Below are 17,311 nucleotides of genomic sequence, written 5' to 3' on the forward strand. Positions count from 1 at the left end.
TACGTGATGAACTTGGTGCTTTCGTGAAATGTTACACATTCACAGTTCTTAGTCTATTCACTTCGAAAGAAGGGAAAATAATGGCCCTTATAGCAGCAATTAAATAGGTGACCAGTATAGATATCCAAAATGTGGTATTTGAAACTAATGCCCTAGTAGTATGGAAAACCCTTCGTGCTCCAGCTTCGGACTTGTCCGAATTTGACTCCCTCATTCATGAGTGTTCCTCGTTATTATAGCAAGATGTAAACTTCTCCGTAGCTTGTATCAAAAGACAAGCTAACACCGTAGCCCATAGCTTAACTAGTGCTTTTTGTCATTTCGTTAATCCTTGTATTTGGCATAAGGGATGACTTGCTTGTTTGTGATATTTTTGCTTGATTAATGCGTTGCAGTTTATTTTCAAATAGGACTGGCATCATACCAGTCCTAATCTGCTACGTGGCTCCAGTGAACTACTCACCTGCTTCTTAAAATGACACGCGCACGTACACCCAACACCCCCCCTCCCCAACAGGATAATCAACTTCCGTTTCTGAAATTGAGCAGAGAACGACGCAACATCCTCCGTTTCCATCTTCTCGTCCGCGGAAGAATTCAGAGAGGATGCCATTTTGCGACGTCAACAAATACCAAGGCGGCGGCGGAAACAATGGAGTTAAGATTTTTTACAGAACTTACGGTCATGGAACAACCAAAGTCCTTCTCATTATTGGTTCCGTCCTTTTCTCCCATTCTTCTTTTCTCTTTGAAATTCATTTTTTCATCTCAAAATGATCTCTGGATTTTTTTACCTTTGCATGAAACTTCGATCAGGTCTCGCAGGGACTCATGATTCCTGGGGTCCCCAAATTAAGGGCCTCACGGGTGCAGAGGTGCCCAATGATGCCGCCTGGACGACCGGCGACCAATACCTCAGTGACCGAGACGAAGCCGGAGATGGTGATGCCAACACGGGGATAGAGGTCTGTTCGTTTGATAATCGTGGGATGGGTCGTAGCTCTGCTCCCACCAAAAAATCAGAATATACGTAAGTTCCTATTTTTTTTTCTATTTAGATTTTATTTCATTCTTTTCATTTTTTTCTGTAACTCCATTACTGATGTTTTTCTAAATTGACTCTAGCTGTTTTTTTTTTTTTTGGGGGGGGGGTAAAATTTGGCAATATAAAAAAAAAACTGAGAAAGAAAGAGTACATATATATTTCAATGCTCTCCCTAATGCCATAGAAGGAAAGAATAAGGCAACAGAAAAATTGTACTGTTTTGATGATACATTGGTGATTAAGAATAGAATTTCCCAAGTAGTGCTGACTTGTATGTAATGAATGGCAGAACGACGATCATGGCGAAAGATGCAATAGCTTTAATGGACCATTTGGGCTGGAAAAAGGCCCATGTCTTTGGGCATTCAATGGGTATGCTTGAAATATTTACTTATGTTCCAGAGGCTTTTGATTTTTCTAATAACAATCCCATATTTAAAAAATCCAATTTGGTCACTAAAGTTGACCCTTTATTCCTGACTATCCATTTTTATTAGAATGAAACTGAATTGTTGCCTAGAATGTTTCTTCACCACAAAAGATACTAGAATTGAATGAACTAGATTCATATTTCTATAGATGTTTTAGTTGTAAAGAGTTCCAATCATTCCTAGCTCCTCTTAGAGAGCAGAGGCATTCCAGTAACTCACCTTCAGTTTGTTGATGATATTGTTATTTTCTGTGAAGGGAATGAATTAAGCAAAGTGGAGAACCTTAAGATCTTAATAAGTACCTTTGAGAGGGTCTCCAATTTGAAGGTAAATCTTGATAAAAGTTGTGTGGCTGGAGTAAACTTGGAGAATAGGGAGATTGAATCCATTGCAGAATGCTTTGGTTGTAATATTTCTTCCCGGCCTTTGACATACTTAGGACTACCCTTAGGAACCAACCCTAAAGAAAGTAATTTCTAGGCCCCTATTGTGGAGAAATTTGATAAGTGCTTGGCGGCTTGGAAAAAGAATTACATTTCAATAGGGGGTAGGCTGACCTTAATTAAGGCTACACTTGCCAACCTACTTCCTTTCTGTGTTCAGGATTCCTCTAAGGGAGGCTAAGAAACTGGAGAAGAGAATGAGGGACTTTCTATGGGAACCAGGAGAGGTGAAAAAGGATCACTTGATCAGATGGGAGATAGTTACTAAACCAAAGGAAGAAGGGGGTTTAGGGATAGGGAACATAGTGTTGAAGAATGTAGCCCTTCTAGGGAAGTGGCTATGGAGATGGCCCCGAGAGAGAGAGAGAGAGATTATGGCATGAGGTGGTGGCAAGCATTCATGGTTGTGCAGGAAATGGTTGGGATTCCGAGATATCTTGTCGAGCTACCCTTACTACACCTTGGAAGGCTATACATGGTATTCTCCCTCGCTTCCTCAGATTCATCAGGTTTGATGCTTGTTCTGGTAATGCTATTCTTTTCTGGGAGGATATTTGAGTGGGTACTCAACCCCTCAAAGATTGTTTCCCTTCGCTCTATTCCATTTTCCTTTACAAATATGAGCCAATTGCAACTTTTCTCCCAAGCCCGTTAAACCCCTTATCTTTAAATTAGGACATCGAAGAGGGTTAAGGGATGGTGAGTCAAATTGTGTTATTGAGTTAATTCATTTACTAGAATCCGTTTGCTAGGACCCCACTTCTTCTGATCAACGGATTTGGACCCCTCTTCCCAAGGATTCCCTATCAAAGAAGTCTAGGCGCGACCTATTCCCCCAAAAATTGTTGTATTCTGCTAGGAAGTCTTCTATGGGAAGATCAATACTTTGGAAAATTTACAGAAAAAGTGACCCTCGCTTTGTCTTTCCCCAAATTGGTGCTCCTTGTGTAAGGCCGAGAATGAGGACTGTGTCCATTTGTTGATCTCCTGTTCCTTTGCTACAGCTATATGGAGGTGGAGCCTTTGTCTATTTGGAGGTAAGTGGTCTCTGCCTTCTGATTTAAGCTTGTTATTCAACCCATCTGTCTTTGTTTGGCACACTAGAAGAGGTAAGGTCATGTGGAGATGTGTCAGGGCAGCCACTCTGTGGACTCTTTGAGAGGAAAGGAATGCAAGAATTTTTTTAGAGAAGGAAAGAGGGTTAGATGAAATGAAGGATTGTATCCTAACAAAAGCAATCCATTGGCTGAAAACTGTGGATATCTTTGATGACTTCTCCTTTGATGATTTGTGGAGAAATTGGCTAGTAATAGCCAACACTTCAACAAATAAGGATAGAATTCTGTCAGAATGGGTTCCGCCTTTGGAAAGTGTCATTAAGTTGAACTTTGATGGAAGCAGCCAAGGCAATCCCGGGCCTTCAGGTATAGGGGGTATCCTAAGAAATAAGGACAGAAACGTAATTTCCCTATTCTCAAGACCGGTGGGAGTGGGGGATTCCACAAGGGTAGAAATACTTGCTGCAGTACAAGGAATTTAGATCGCCAACCAGCTTGGGGTAGAGCATCTCCTAGTTGAAGGGGACTCTCAGGTGGTAACCAGGTGGCTCCTAAACTTGGATACCACCATTTGGGGCTACAAAGATCTCATAAAAAAAGTAAAGTGGTTAACCAGCAATATGAGAGTGGAGGTAAAACGGGTTAGTAGGTCTGCTAATTCTTTGGCTGATGCTCTAGCCAAACAGGGGGTATATAGGGAAGATCTTTTTTGTGCTTCTATGTAAGTTATTATTAATTCGGAAATTTGTACTTAACTAGCCTGGAGAGGTTGCAACTTGTACCTTTCCATGAGGACTTTGTACTATTTTATTGCTGATTTATAAAATCATTTCAATTATAAAAAAAAAATTGTTTATCTTACTTGAATTAAAGTAAGCCTATTTTGTTTTTCTCTATTTCAGGCAAAAGTGTATATTTATGATAAAGCTCTAGTCATTTAAATCTCTTTTAACTAACTCTTGGGGTTCTATTTTTGTTTCAATTATTGATTGAGACTTTTAATGTCAATTATTCATGTTTGTCATGATAATAGGGGCTATGATTGCTTGCAAATTGGCTGCGATGGTGCCTGAAAGGATATTGTCTTTGGCCTTGCTCAATGCAACTGGTGGAGGTTTTGAATGTTTTCCAAAGGTTCTCTCTCATACATATGTATTCTTTGTCTCTGCAGTATATACATTCTTTTTCTTTTCTTTTCCATATATGTCAGTCCAAGTTGAACTGACTACTACTACTACTACTACTACTACTACTTAAATGGAGTTACAGCATTATAGTATCCTGTTTCTCTTTGGATTTTTACTCACTTAAATGGAGTACCTTATGATTTGGATAATCCAAAGAGTGCATCCAGTCCATTGAAATCTCTATGACAGTCCAGCCCATTGAAATCCCTATGAGATGACAAGAGCATCCCCTTGATGTTGGACAACAAGGTTTGATCAATCAAGCTCACATTCTTGAATATCTGAGCATTCCTTTCCCTCCTCCAAATACACCGAAAAAGTCATTGGAACCAAATCCCATGAGATTTTACCTCTCTTATTCAAACCTTTCAAAAACTAGCTTTCAAGAAAGGAAAGAATGGATAATGGAAAGCAGCCAGACCAATTAAAAGTACCCAAAACTACACTCCACACCCTATATGCATGCTGTCAGTGTAGAATGATGTTATTAGTTGTTATCAAATCAGCAGAGCAAAAAATACAGCCTGTCTGATCCAGTATCATCCCCTCTGTTTAGAAGCTTATCCTTCGTTAAGCACTTCCTTAAGGGCTAAAGGCAATAGACCAGACAAAGAATTTGACCTTTGGAGGGGCATTGTTATTCCAGATTTTAGAACCAATGAAGGCATTGGGAGCTTCACCAGACAGAAGCTTGTAGTAAGACTTAACAGAAACGGAACCACATAGGAACAGTTTAGTTCATTGAGATTCTTCATCTGATAAGATCTATAGCTGCTTCGTTGTTCAGGTCATACACAAAACATCCCTTGATTACATCTAATGGACTATAGACCTATGTTTGCAGGATCCCTGACCAAAAGGGCATTATTTGTGGGTGGGAAGAGTACTGATGATCAATAATGGAGATACTGTAATTTGTGAACAATACTTTGTTCTTGCTGCAACCCAAAATTGAGCTTTTGATGCATGCAAAATATTTTCAAGCCTGTTAAGTTGTTCTCTCTGGGGTTTAGGAAGTAATTGGTTTTTTCAGTATTTCTTCCCTAAAAACACTATTGTAGTTATAATGGGTCATATTGCATTTATATTAGCTGATTTAATCAAGGGGAACAAATTTCTTCAGAATCTCTATGGCATTTTAGTTTAAAAATCTTGTAACTAGAAATTGTTATCACTTCAGACCTGTCAGATGTTAACTTTATTAAGCAGGGAAACAATTCAACACCTAGTTATCCATGGGAGAAAAGACAGAACATGAATACTGCGATTGCATGATTTGAGCAATTCTTGGTTTCTGGAACTTGTAGATAATGCTAAAGGGGAGATTACATGCGTCTTTAGGAGAAAACATGGTAATGAAAACCAAGATGGTAATTGAGAAATTGAAGAGCCATGCAATGCTAAATGATAATAGCAACTAGAATTGGAAAATACAGAGACTCCTCATGCCATTATTATTTTGGATATCTTATTTTTCTGGTTATTTATTTGGGTATCTTATTTTTCAAGCTATTTATTTGTTTTTCACATTTAAGTTGGCATACATTAAAATTTGAGAAATTTAAGCCAGAGCAATCTAAATTCTATTCCTTCCTACATGAGTATAAACTATAGATTCCCCTCTTGACATAAAGTTGATTAGTGATAACATCCTTCATTTAATTGTGGAAGTAGAAAAAAGTACTCATAGGAGTAGCCCCTCTTCCAAAGTGCTTTGTTGGATGGAACATAAAGCAGGACCAACTTCTAAGTCACTTCAAAACAGAGATCTGCAAACGTTTTACCGGAATGTTGTTTCTTTGCAAGATGAACGAATAAACAAATATCTCTTCTACAGCTTGACTTCCAGATGGTATCCATTGCAATCCGCTTCTTAAAGGCAAAGACTCCTGAACAGAGAGCGGCTGTTGACTTAGAAACCCATTATACAAAGGTTTGATGATATAACTTTTTGTTCTCTTCATCTTCATGGTTCAGGACCATGGCATAATCTTGCCTTTGCTTATTTTTCTCCCATATGAAGTTACTGAAGTGGTTTTTACATCCGAAACTTCACATTAAGTCATGAGCACCTTACCATGTTCATAGCCCACTTGCTTAAAAGTTGAGAGAAAAAGTAAATTTTTAAACTTTTTCTCTATCCACTGAGTGATAAACACATGGTGGATACCCACCAATGGGAGTGTGCTCATTGGATCTCGCCATAGCTATAACCATTCCCACTATAGTTTTAGACCAGTTTTCTGTTTATGTTAAATTCTATGTTCTAACCTGTGGAATATGTTCCCATGTTGTTTCTATACGCATCGGAGATGATTCTGATTATTTGCTTTTGCATTATATTGATAAACAGGAATATCTTGATGAATATGTTGGACCTCACACAAGAAGGACAATCTTATATCAAGTTAAGGATCAGTGCACTTCAAACTTGACATTTTGCATTATAACTTGAAGATTCAACATAACATTTACTTCTTTATTAAGGCCCCGAATTTGTATTTCAACAACCATATGTTAATCAAGCTTACTTGTTTTTCTTGGGCTGCTCTTGGTGCATTCTATACTTTTTCTGTTCCTGTTGTCTTGTTGGAAATGCATAATAATGATAAAGAACTTGATAATAAGAAGGAGAAGAAAAGTTTCTCAGTAGGCATTACAAACAAAGCACTAGCAGAAATCAGTGTTACATCTTACATGGATGCAAACATGGGAATCAAAATGTGATGTATGTTCAGGAGTCTGACTTGGAAAGACAAAAAAGGGACTCGTGGACATGTTGATATAAGCATATGACATTATAAATCCGTAGGAATAGGTCCAAAAGATCATTTTTATTACTTAATAACATTACATAGGAAAAATGGCGTTCATTGTGTATTTTAGCTGTTCATTTATGGTGAATAAACAATGAGAGAAAAATATCACATAAAGTGTCCTTCAAGAATCACATGGAATATCAGGTTTTAATGTGTGTCTGACATGAAAACTTCATCCATTTAGCAGGGTTCATGCAACACTGGCAGAAAGTAGCTAAACCAGTCCAAGATCAAGTTTTTGTAGAATCTGTTGATTATATTTGGATCTGAATTCGGGTCTATATATAGAGTTTTTAATTCAGGATTAAGAGTTTTGAAAGCATATCTCCATTTAAGTGATTAATATGCTATCTGGTTATCATACACTGTCTATTGATCAAATTTGAAATGTCATTTCAGTCAACCTTTAACTGTAAGGTCTAAGATTCTACAAGTGTATTTTCTGCCATAGTGAATGCGAATTAGACTCACAAGTATCTTGAAAATAGTAGTCTTCGTGATTGCATTTGGTTGATCTCTATTGGTCAATAGTGTCCAATTAAAAAAATTGTAGGTTTGCCATCTACAAGGTTTGTACTAGATTTGACTGGGAAGATGTATCGGTTGACCTCCTTGATAAATCCCTCTTGCATAGCTTTTCTTGAGGTCTGATTGTTTATGTGGTCTAGAGGGTTTCGCCAAGTTTCATTTCCCTACTCCAAGTGGTCAGTTGGTGCTTGAAATTACTAGGAGTCATATTTATTTTGAAATATTGGGAAGTTTAGTATTGTCAAGGTTGTTTAATTTCAAAATTCAAGGAACTTTTCTGCATGGCATCAAATGTGGGGTTTAGGGGTCGAGTGATGATTTGGAAGGAACATTTTCACTTTGAGAACCTACCATGTTTATTCATACCAAAGAAAGACTTTGAACTTTTCAATCCAATAATTGATAGACATGGGACTTCTACAATGAAAAGAGCTTCATCCAATAGTCAATCTTTTGGATTTCCTCCATTTTCTTTTTTCCTTTATTCCCTCTTTGATAAAATTATCCCCCAAAAAAGGTGAAGTGTGTGCTTGTAGCATGTTAAAATTATTTAAGAGTTTAACTTTAAACTTCTTCTCTCTGCTGTGAAGCATTGAAACCAAGGTTCATGTATGTGAAATAGATCATGAAAGCCGACAAGCTACTACTTGAGGGGGAAAATTAGTCAAATGAGTTATACTGCACTTGAATTTCCAGGTCTCAACTTCCTAGTTCCTACCTGTTTACTACATTGCCTCAACCCTACTGCAATAGTTCTGTACAGTGTAAGCCTAGTTTCATCTTGGTTATTTACTACTCAATTTTCATGTAAAATTTAATGCATTGATCCATATATCAGAATTTTAGGTTATTTGACCTTGAATAAAATCTAGTATGAATTGCCTATTGATTATTCATGAGATTTTTACTGTGTAAATTTGGCAAAAAGTATTTTTTAGAAGGTAGATAAAAGTTGCCTCAGTTCCGACAATTGTTTGTTCATGAGATTTTACAGTGTCTAAATTTGGCAAAAGAGTTTTATTGGAAGATAAACAAGAATTTCTTTACTTCTGATTCAAGAATCATACATCGAATATTTCAACTGGCATATGTGTGAAGATCACTTTAGCATTACGGGTGTACCACCTATACAACTTTTCTAATTTATACTAGTGCTTATACATGAAAGGCAGTGGTGCCATGCATAAATTAGAAGCAAATCCTATCTTGTGCTTCCATTGTAGTCGTACTTTAATTTTGATATGGAGTTTTCTTTTCCAGAATTCCACATTATGTGTTTGCACTGACTCAAGATAAAACTCCATATTTTGCAGGAATATGTTAGAGGGATCTCATCAACTGGGATGCAATCTAACTATGGTTTTGAGGGTCAAGTTAATGCATGCTGGACCCACAAAATTACATCAAAAGAACTTGAGGTGATCCGGTCTGCTGGATTCCTTATTTCTGTCATTCATGGCAGGTTGATGCTTGAACTTCAAAAATTTGGTAGCCTGTCCTCTCCCTGAGAACTATTCCATCTAATATGTATGTTTTCCCATTTTAATAGGCATGACATCATTGCTCAAATATACTATGCAAGGAAACTTGCAGAGAAGCTGCAACCTATGGCTAGAATGGTAGATCTCCATGGGGGACATCTAGTAAGCCATGAAAGGCCCGAAGAGGTATTTATTCTATTTGCAATGGAACTAGGATATAGATACCTAGTCATTTCATATACATGGAAAACAATTCTCTTATTATTCGGGGGTGGAGACAGGTACAGGACTCTTTTTTCCTTTTGCCATTTTGCATGTTGATTTTCTGATGTAGACCTAAACTCAGATTAAGAACCTGATGTCAGGGTCCTTTTTTTTCAAGTTTTTTTTGTTTCTTTTCCTTGATCTGGGACTTTCACGATGGCATATGTATATGAGTTTCAACTTTAAAATGTCAGACTTATTATTTACACCTTTATTTGTTTTAATTCAGTTAAATGTTCAAAATACCTTAGGTTTGCATTGCAGTACAAGTAGAAAGTAGAAACAAAAGAAAAACTACATAACTTGCAATATAAATTGGTGCGGCAAAGGCAGAACTGGATCACGATAATTTAGGAGCAATACAAGTTCAAGGAACAGGAATGAAATTTAAAGCTTGAGATATTGAGAAGAATTTCCCTGTATTTGAAGTTAGGGATAAGATTTTCCCTAATTGAGAATCCCCCCACCACTCACACACACAAAAAAAAAGAAGAAAAAAGGAAAAAAAAATAAAGAGGAAGAAAGTGGGAGGCTTAAAGTAAGTAAGAGATTCAAGAAACTGGACCCAGATGTGGAAGTGGACAATACAGACAGACACACTGCATGATAACTTACATGCCATGTTGATTGGCACATTTGGAGAGAGAAATCTGTGTAACAAATACAATTATGTTTCAGAGAAAAATATGGTTAAACGTAACACCAGACTACTCAATTGTGATTATTTAAGACTCCACTAATTTTGTTATGTTCAAACAAATCCCTCAAATTCTTGCTTCGTGAACTGTTTTCAGTGTTGACTTCCTCTATTTTCACTTCTTTGCACAATTAAGGCTAATGCGATATTTTGATTTAGAATGGCAGGAGCCTCGTGCACTGGGATGCCCTTTTAATGGTTTTGCATATTGTATAATAAATCTGTTCCTGGAAATGAAACCCAAACTCTGATTAAAAAAATAATCTTTTCAGGTCAATCAAGCTCTTATAGAATTGATCAAGGCATCAGAATCAAAGTTGAGTCCGCATGATTGGACAAACTTACCCAAGAAAGAAACTGGTACTTTTTTGACAGACTGAAGCAGATATCAGATCAGCAATAATAACAGCCAATGAAAATAACGAATAATCTCTTTGCTAATTTAGCTGTTCTCTCTCAGGGTGGCGTGAGATGGAGACTCAGGTATCATTAAGAAGAAGAAATACTGAAGACAGAAGGTGTTTACACTTCATGTATGACATTCTAACAAAGTTTCATCTTAGCCTTTTGTATTTCTTTGGTCTCTTTGTGATGGCATTTGAATATGGAAAGAAAGCTTTCAGAAGTTTAAAGCCAGTTCGAGTTGGGGCCTCCCTCTCATAGAAGGTATTTGATTAAAGCCTCCTCTCTAGTAGTGGTTAACCAAATATCTTGGGGTATCAAGGATAGGGTTCTCTTTATAATAATGAAAGAGCTAAAACAAAGTTTCTTCTGTTGTTTCAGGCTGGGATTAATCCATCATGTCAACATTGTGGCACTTCCAAAAAGTAATCAGCTCAAGTATATAACCGCCAAAGTACCAAATGTATAGCAAAGAGATACATACACAAGACTGCAACTAACTTCCTTAATCAAGACAATAATCGTGTGCGTGTGCTTTGTGGAGCTGATCAGACAGGATTGCAGTAGCATGATCAGATGTAAAGATCAAAGAGGCTTTAAACGTTAAAACTAGGTTATGGTATTTGGTCCTACTAGTTTTTAAACTCACACTGAAGGGGGGTATGATTAGGGAGTTGAATGCTTCTCCTAGCTAATCCCAGTAGGTCTTGTTAAACTAGATATTGAAACTTGAAGTTGTGTATCAACAGTGAAAAGTTTGTACTGCATACACATTCGGAATAAAAAGGCTAAAAACTTGCTTTTGTTTTATAAATTATGTGGAATTATTTTTAAACTCACACTGAAGGGGGGTATGATTAGGGAGTTGAATGCTTCTCCTAGCTAATCCCAGTAGGTCTTGTTAAACTAGATATTGAAACTTGAAGTTGTGTATCAACAGTGAAAAGTTTGTACTGCATACACATTCGGAATAAAAAGGCTAAAAACTTGCTTTTGTTTTATAAATTATGTGGAATTACTTAAGTGTTCTGTGAATCTAATAAACTATCAAAATGGCTTTCTCAATTTAGACATATGGTATTTTCTAAGAAGTTGTTGTTAAACCCCACAGCCCGTTACCACCATTTACACAAATGGCTTTCTCAATTTCTAGAAAGCTAGACACATGGAAATTTCTAAGAAATTTCTGTTAAAACCCACAACCCACTATCAGGCTATAGCCCCCATCATTCAGACACATGGTCTTCTCATTTTTCTAGAAAGCTAGACACGTGGCATTTTCTAAGAAGTTGCTATTAAAGCCCACAACCCACTACCACCATTTTCAATCCATTCCTAAAAAATGTAGAAAATGCAAAAGTAGTTATCCACAACCACTTCTGTCTATATTCTATCAATCTTAGTTAATCATTAACTCTCTACCTATCATAACAAAAGAAAACTACCTATATTCTAATAATTATTGAAAAGTTGTTTTTTGAAATAAATATTTCTTGAAATTTTAATAATTATTTAAAATATTAATAAATATAAATTTAACATTATTGATTCTATAATGTAAATTTAACATTACTAATTCCCCATACTTAGTACGGGGTCATTCATTAGTATATATATTAAAGGAAGGTCTTCAAGCTACATCTCTCACCATTCAAACATGTAGCATTCTCATTTTTTTTTGGAAATCTAGACACGTAGCATTTTTTCGAGAACTTGTTTTTAAAACCCACAACCCACCACCACCATTCAGACAAGTGGCCTTCTCGTTTTCTGAAAAGCTAGACATGTGGTAATTTTTGAGAAGTTCTTGCTAAAGCTAACAGCCCACTACCAAGCTACAGCCCCCCACCATTTAAACATGTGGCCTTCCCATTTTTCTGGAAAGCTAGACACATAGCATTTTCTGAGAAGTTACTGTTAAATCTCACAGCCCACTACCACTATTCAAACACGTGACCTCATTTTTCTGGATTACCCGCACAACTCCCATCAAAGTTCAACTTCTTCCAGCCATCTGTTGGAGGAGGCCATGCCTCAAAACTGTTTTCTCGTAGATGAGGAGGTAACAATAGGTCCCCAAACCCTAAAGTCTTCAACATTAAAAGTTGTAAACAACTTCAAGCTTTTTAACCAATGTGCCACTCTCAATGTTATTGTTTCGACTAATGCTTCCAGCTTCCTAACATTTTTCTTTTCCTTCAAATATTCGTGCATTTTTTTTCTTCCCAAACAGTCCAAAATAGTGTTGCTCTAGTACACCTCCATAGAATCCTACCCCTCCTTTTCATGCCACTAATACCATTAGGCTGGAATAAACGTTTCATCTGATGGACTTCTCTAGCAGCCCAAGCCTTTCTACACAACCTAGTTCGGCATACCCATCTATATCTCGGGGTTGCAAAGTTGATTTTCTTCTCTGCCCCATGTACAGTCTTCCATTCTTACTCATGTTTGCTTTTTATATGCCAACAAGAGTCTTGCAATGATTCCTGCATCTCTATATGAATTAACTTCACTCATGACCCCCATTCATAGGGCCATAATGATGCCCTCCAACAATGCTAATTGCTAAAGCTTCCGTGACCACTGCAGGAAGAGGATCAAATGACCCATAATAGATAAGAAACTCTCTAATATATGCTATTCGATCCACTAGACTACTAGATGTTAATGATTCTAATCCACCAATCAACGATATTGTTATCCTCTTGTCCAGGGCCTGTATTTCAGGAAAACGTGGCCTTCATCCTCCAATTAATGGGGGTACTAAAGCTGTAGTTGCAGTGATGAAGCCTCCAAAAAATTTAGCTAGCTATAGCTTTGGCATGGACTAGAATGATCAATTGGTACACAAAATGAAACGGGCATCATTCACAATTGGCAGTCCAAGATTGCAGGAATATGCAAACTCTGGTTTTGAATTGTAACTTGTAAGAGCAGGGTTTAAAACTCGAACTCGACTAGTAACATTTGATCTGAGGTTCTGACATTAAATTATGTCATCGACTCGGGAAGACATAATTAATGGCATACATTTACAGGGATCAGACTTCGGGATTTGACCAACCCCTAAAGATTATAACCTAAATAACCTCGGTTATTCTTGTTTTCATGAAAACCCCGTCTGTGCGACAAACCTTGAAAGTTGTAACTAAACAAATCCATGTTCTTCCTTCTTTTGTGCGTACCTGTTTATTAGTTTTTTCCCTTAAAATCAACAAAGTTCAGTATGTAGTAGATGTTTGTAACAGAGTAAATTGATATACGTAAGTAAAACTGCTGTAACACCATAAATATTTTCGAGAAAACTGAACTGATATGAGAGAGAAAGAGAGGCGCTTACCAGTTTGAGAGAGGAATAGACAGAGCGCTGCAGTGACTGTTTTCCGTTGCATTTATATTCCCCTAGTTCTATTTAGTTCGTGAAGAAGAGTTGTGAGAGAAAGGAAGCAAAGTAAGCTTCGGAAACGAAAGATTCTATGCGGGAGAGAAGATTCTCTACCGGTCTAAGTCTATAATATGCCATCGAATATTCACTCTTCTAAGACCTGACGTCACAAATTAGCTTACTTGGAGTTGGGGGTTATTTCTAGACTCCACAAGGTTATTTTCGCAATTTAAAAACAACCGATTTCAATTTGTTGATGGAGCCTCAGCCTTCGCTCTTGTTCAAGGTTTAAAGTATACATTTAAGAGAGTATACATTTAAGATATGCATGGATATACTAAAAAATTTATACAAATCCTAAAAACATATGTTAATTACAATAAATATGAATTTTATATCATCATAAATAAGCTATTTAAACATAAAAATCCATATTTCAATGATTTATAAAATGTGTAAAATATTGAGACATAATTGAAAATTATTGAAAAACGATGAAAGAATTAAAATGTTTGTGTATGCATATATACCATAGAATTTAAAGAATCAATATAATTTGTATTAATATTTACATTTTTAGAAAATAGGACCGATTGGCCTATTGTACTGATTGGACCATGACTAAATTGGGTTAAAAATTTACCTAAATTGCCGACCCGACTAATCAAACTCGAAAACTAGTGAATTAGTCTTGGGTTTAGACAAACAACTGATTTTTAAATTATTTTAGCACATCAATGCAAATTTCTAAAAGCCATAACTTTTTGCTCAAATGTCCTAATGGGGTGACCTTTGTTTTTATTTTGGGTAACTCTTCAACATTGGTGCCTTATAAAAAAATTGAAATTAAAATAAAAAATATATGTTATAAAAGAATATAATTATATAATTTGAATATATTAGAATCCAATAATATATATATATATATATATATATAATATTACATCATCACAATTTGACCTCAGTTGAAACTCTAACCTATGAACCTCTCCCTTTTTTGGGTCGATGTCCAGCCCAATTCTCTAAACATTGATATTTGTTATATATTTTTTAATGATGAATTTTAGCTTTTATTGGTAGTCAGCCACTAACATACGAATTTAATTAAGAATTAAAATATAAATTTATATGACAAATATTTGTGGTATGGCATAGTGGTGGACTTGTAGTCGTTATAAGCAAATGACTTGGGTTTAAATCCCTTTGCCCCCATTTATTCTTTTAAATAGACAAGCTAGTGGCATGCCAAATTCAAATTCGAATTTGAACATTGCCTTAAATGCATTATTCAATTTGACTTTAATAGCATGTTGTTATTTTGAGTTGTATCGGTCGATACAATGTGGGAGTCCGGAACAAACTGATTAGTGGTGTGGCTGGTGACAAAACTCTAGCTTCCCAATGTGGGAGTCCAGATCTCCGGTGTGGGCGGAAATGCACTTTGAACCGAACATGTTAGAGTTTACATGCAAAGTTAAAAAGTATTTTAAGAAAGGGCGTGTCTTGAATACGTATAGGAGAAAAATTAAGATACATGGACATATACATGGAAATATAAAATATTTTGATAAATTTATACTACTTTAAAAACATGAATTGCCTCAAGAATATTTCTGTAATTTTCTGAGGATAAAATTCATCCCTTCATATTTAATTTTTTTGATAAAAAATGAGGGCAAATATGGTAATTGGTTATTGATATTAAATGAGTTGAAATGAGGTAATTTTAAAATATTTAATGCATTTGATTCTCTCTCAATAAATCCAACATTTAAGTTATTAATTTGAATTCATCTTCATTGAATCATATATTTAATACATTTTTGTTTATTCTCATCATTAAATTCTATTAATTAAATACATACATAATAAATTGATAATTTCAATAACATAAAAACTTATACTTTTAAAATCTACCTAAAAAATAATGTTTTTCATCTAAGTGGTGGTAAGCACAAATAGCCTCCATAGTTCATATTTAATTTTATAGATAAAAAATGAGGGCAAATAGGGTAATTGGTTATTGATATTAAATGAGTTGAAAAGAGGCAATTTTAAGATATTTAACGCATTCAATTCTCTCTCATGAAATCTAACATATAAGGTATTAACTTGAATTCGTCTTCATTGAATCATATATTTAAGACATTTTTATTTTTTCTCATCATTAAATTCTATTAATTAAATACATACATAATAAATTAATAATTCCAATAATATAAAAAAACTTATACTTTTAAAATCTACCTAGAAAAAAAATAGTATTTTTATCTAGGTGGTGGTAAGAAATTAAACCATTTTGGGTCAAATGGGTCAATCCATGTTGCCACAATTAAATAATAAAGTTAAAAAATAGATAAAATGCAAAAAAAAAAATAGAAATTAAAAAAAAATGAGAACATTTTTTACACCATATATTCTACATATAGAACAATAATAAGTATGATAAATACCAAATGTTTTTATTAATGATGGAAAATGAGTGCAAAATTTAAATTGTATATTTAAGATATATTTTTTAACATTAAATTTTACTAATTTTAATAATATAAAAATAAATATTTTGAAAAGTTATTTGAAAATAAAACCATTTTCTCCCTCCCAGTGGTAAGTAAACAATTCAACCATTTGGGGTCAAATGGGTTAATATATAATGCCATAATTAAATAATAAAAATTAAATTTAATAAGATACGTAATACAAAAAATAAAAATAATTAGGCATATCTCTAATATTTTATATTCATTATACTAAACAAATATAGTTATAAAATGTAAGAAGTATTTTTATTAATGATGAAAATGGAATGCCAAATTTAAAATCTACCTAAAAATGAAATGGTGTCATAGTCAAATAATAAAATTTTTAAAAACAGAAAATACAAAAAATCACAAAAATAAATAAATAAAGAAAAATTATTTGGGCACATATCTAAAGCTATATATTTATAAAAAATAAAATATTCGATAGATATTTTATATTATGCATTCATTATATTGAAAAAGAATAAGTATTATACATAAGAAATAATTTTATCAATGATGGAAATGGATACATCAAACTATTTTTTCTTTTGGGTGGTGAGTTAGTGGTTTGAGTCAATTGGATTAATTGATTATATGATCGTTAAATAATAATTTGAAAAAAAATAAAAAAGTACAAGTAATCAAAAGAATATATATATATAATATTAAATATGTCAAACAAAAATAACTGTGATAAGTAAAAATTATTTATATAATATAGATAATATATATAACTTAAATAATTCAAAAGCTAAGATATTTTCTTATCTATATGGTGGGTCAATGATCAACTTTTCAAAGAAACTCATGATGTAATAATTGAACAATAAATATTTAAAAAGGATAGAACACAAAAGATGAGAAGGTACAAAATTTTGTTGAAATCATTTAGGAACATTTCTAATGTTTTATATTCATCATATTAAATAAAAATAATTGTCAAAATAAAAATTCATGTCGTCACAATTAAATAATAAAATTCAAAAATAGACAAATGCAAAAAATATAGAAATTTAAAAAAAAATATGGGAACTTTTTTAACA

General features: G+C 34.5%; 1 protein-coding gene and 1 long non-coding RNA gene across 4 annotated transcripts; one reads left to right on the forward strand and one right to left on the reverse strand.

Annotated features, from left to right (window-relative positions):
* The first annotated feature begins 518 nt into the window (after positions 1-518).
* On the forward strand, positions 519-11,169 carry LOC104604050 (alpha/beta-Hydrolases superfamily protein). Of its 3 annotated transcripts, none has more exons than XM_010268276.3 (11): positions 519-715; positions 826-1,030; positions 1,335-1,417; positions 4,011-4,111; positions 6,002-6,097; positions 6,518-6,571; positions 8,825-8,973; positions 9,061-9,178; positions 10,226-10,313; positions 10,414-10,619; positions 10,737-11,169. In XM_010268276.3, exons 1-10 carry the CDS (start codon positions 607-609, stop codon positions 10,614-10,616), a joined length of 1,206 nt encoding a protein of 401 aa, XP_010266578.1. In that variant the 5' UTR covers positions 519-606; the 3' UTR covers positions 10,617-10,619; positions 10,737-11,169. The 3 variants fall into 3 exon arrangements, with proteins under 3 accessions (XP_010266578.1, XP_010266579.1, XP_010266577.1); XM_010268275.3 differs by having other exon boundaries at positions 521-715; positions 817-1,030; XM_010268277.3 differs by lacking the exon at positions 6,002-6,097 and having other exon boundaries at positions 520-715; positions 817-1,030.
* Positions 9,357-13,836, reverse strand: LOC148801137 (uncharacterized). Its single transcript, XR_016084577.1, has 2 exons — positions 13,699-13,836; positions 9,357-10,180 (listed from the first exon to the last, which is right to left on the reverse strand). It is a non-coding gene; the product is annotated as an uncharacterized LOC148801137 (long non-coding RNA).
* Between the last annotated feature and the right edge of the window lie 3,475 nt (positions 13,837-17,311).

Source organism: Nelumbo nucifera, chromosome 3 (assembly GCF_055504915.1).
Source record: "Nelumbo nucifera cultivar China Antique chromosome 3, China Antique-T2T, whole genome shotgun sequence".
Classification (NCBI taxonomy): Eukaryota; Viridiplantae; Streptophyta; class Magnoliopsida; order Proteales; family Nelumbonaceae; genus Nelumbo; species Nelumbo nucifera.

Excerpts from the sequence above, each read along its gene's own strand:
- LOC104604050 (XM_010268275.3), top strand. The coding sequence starts at position 607 with ATGCCATTTTGCGACGTCAACAAATACCAAGGCGGCGGCGGAAACAAT. Across the intron at positions 716-816 it reads CAAAGTCCTTCTCATTATTG|GTCTCGCAGGGACTCATGAT; the intron begins GTTCCGTCCTTT and ends AACTTCGATCAG. Across the intron at positions 8,974-9,060 it reads ATTTCTGTCATTCATGGCAG|GCATGACATCATTGCTCAAA; the intron begins GTTGATGCTTGA and ends CCATTTTAATAG.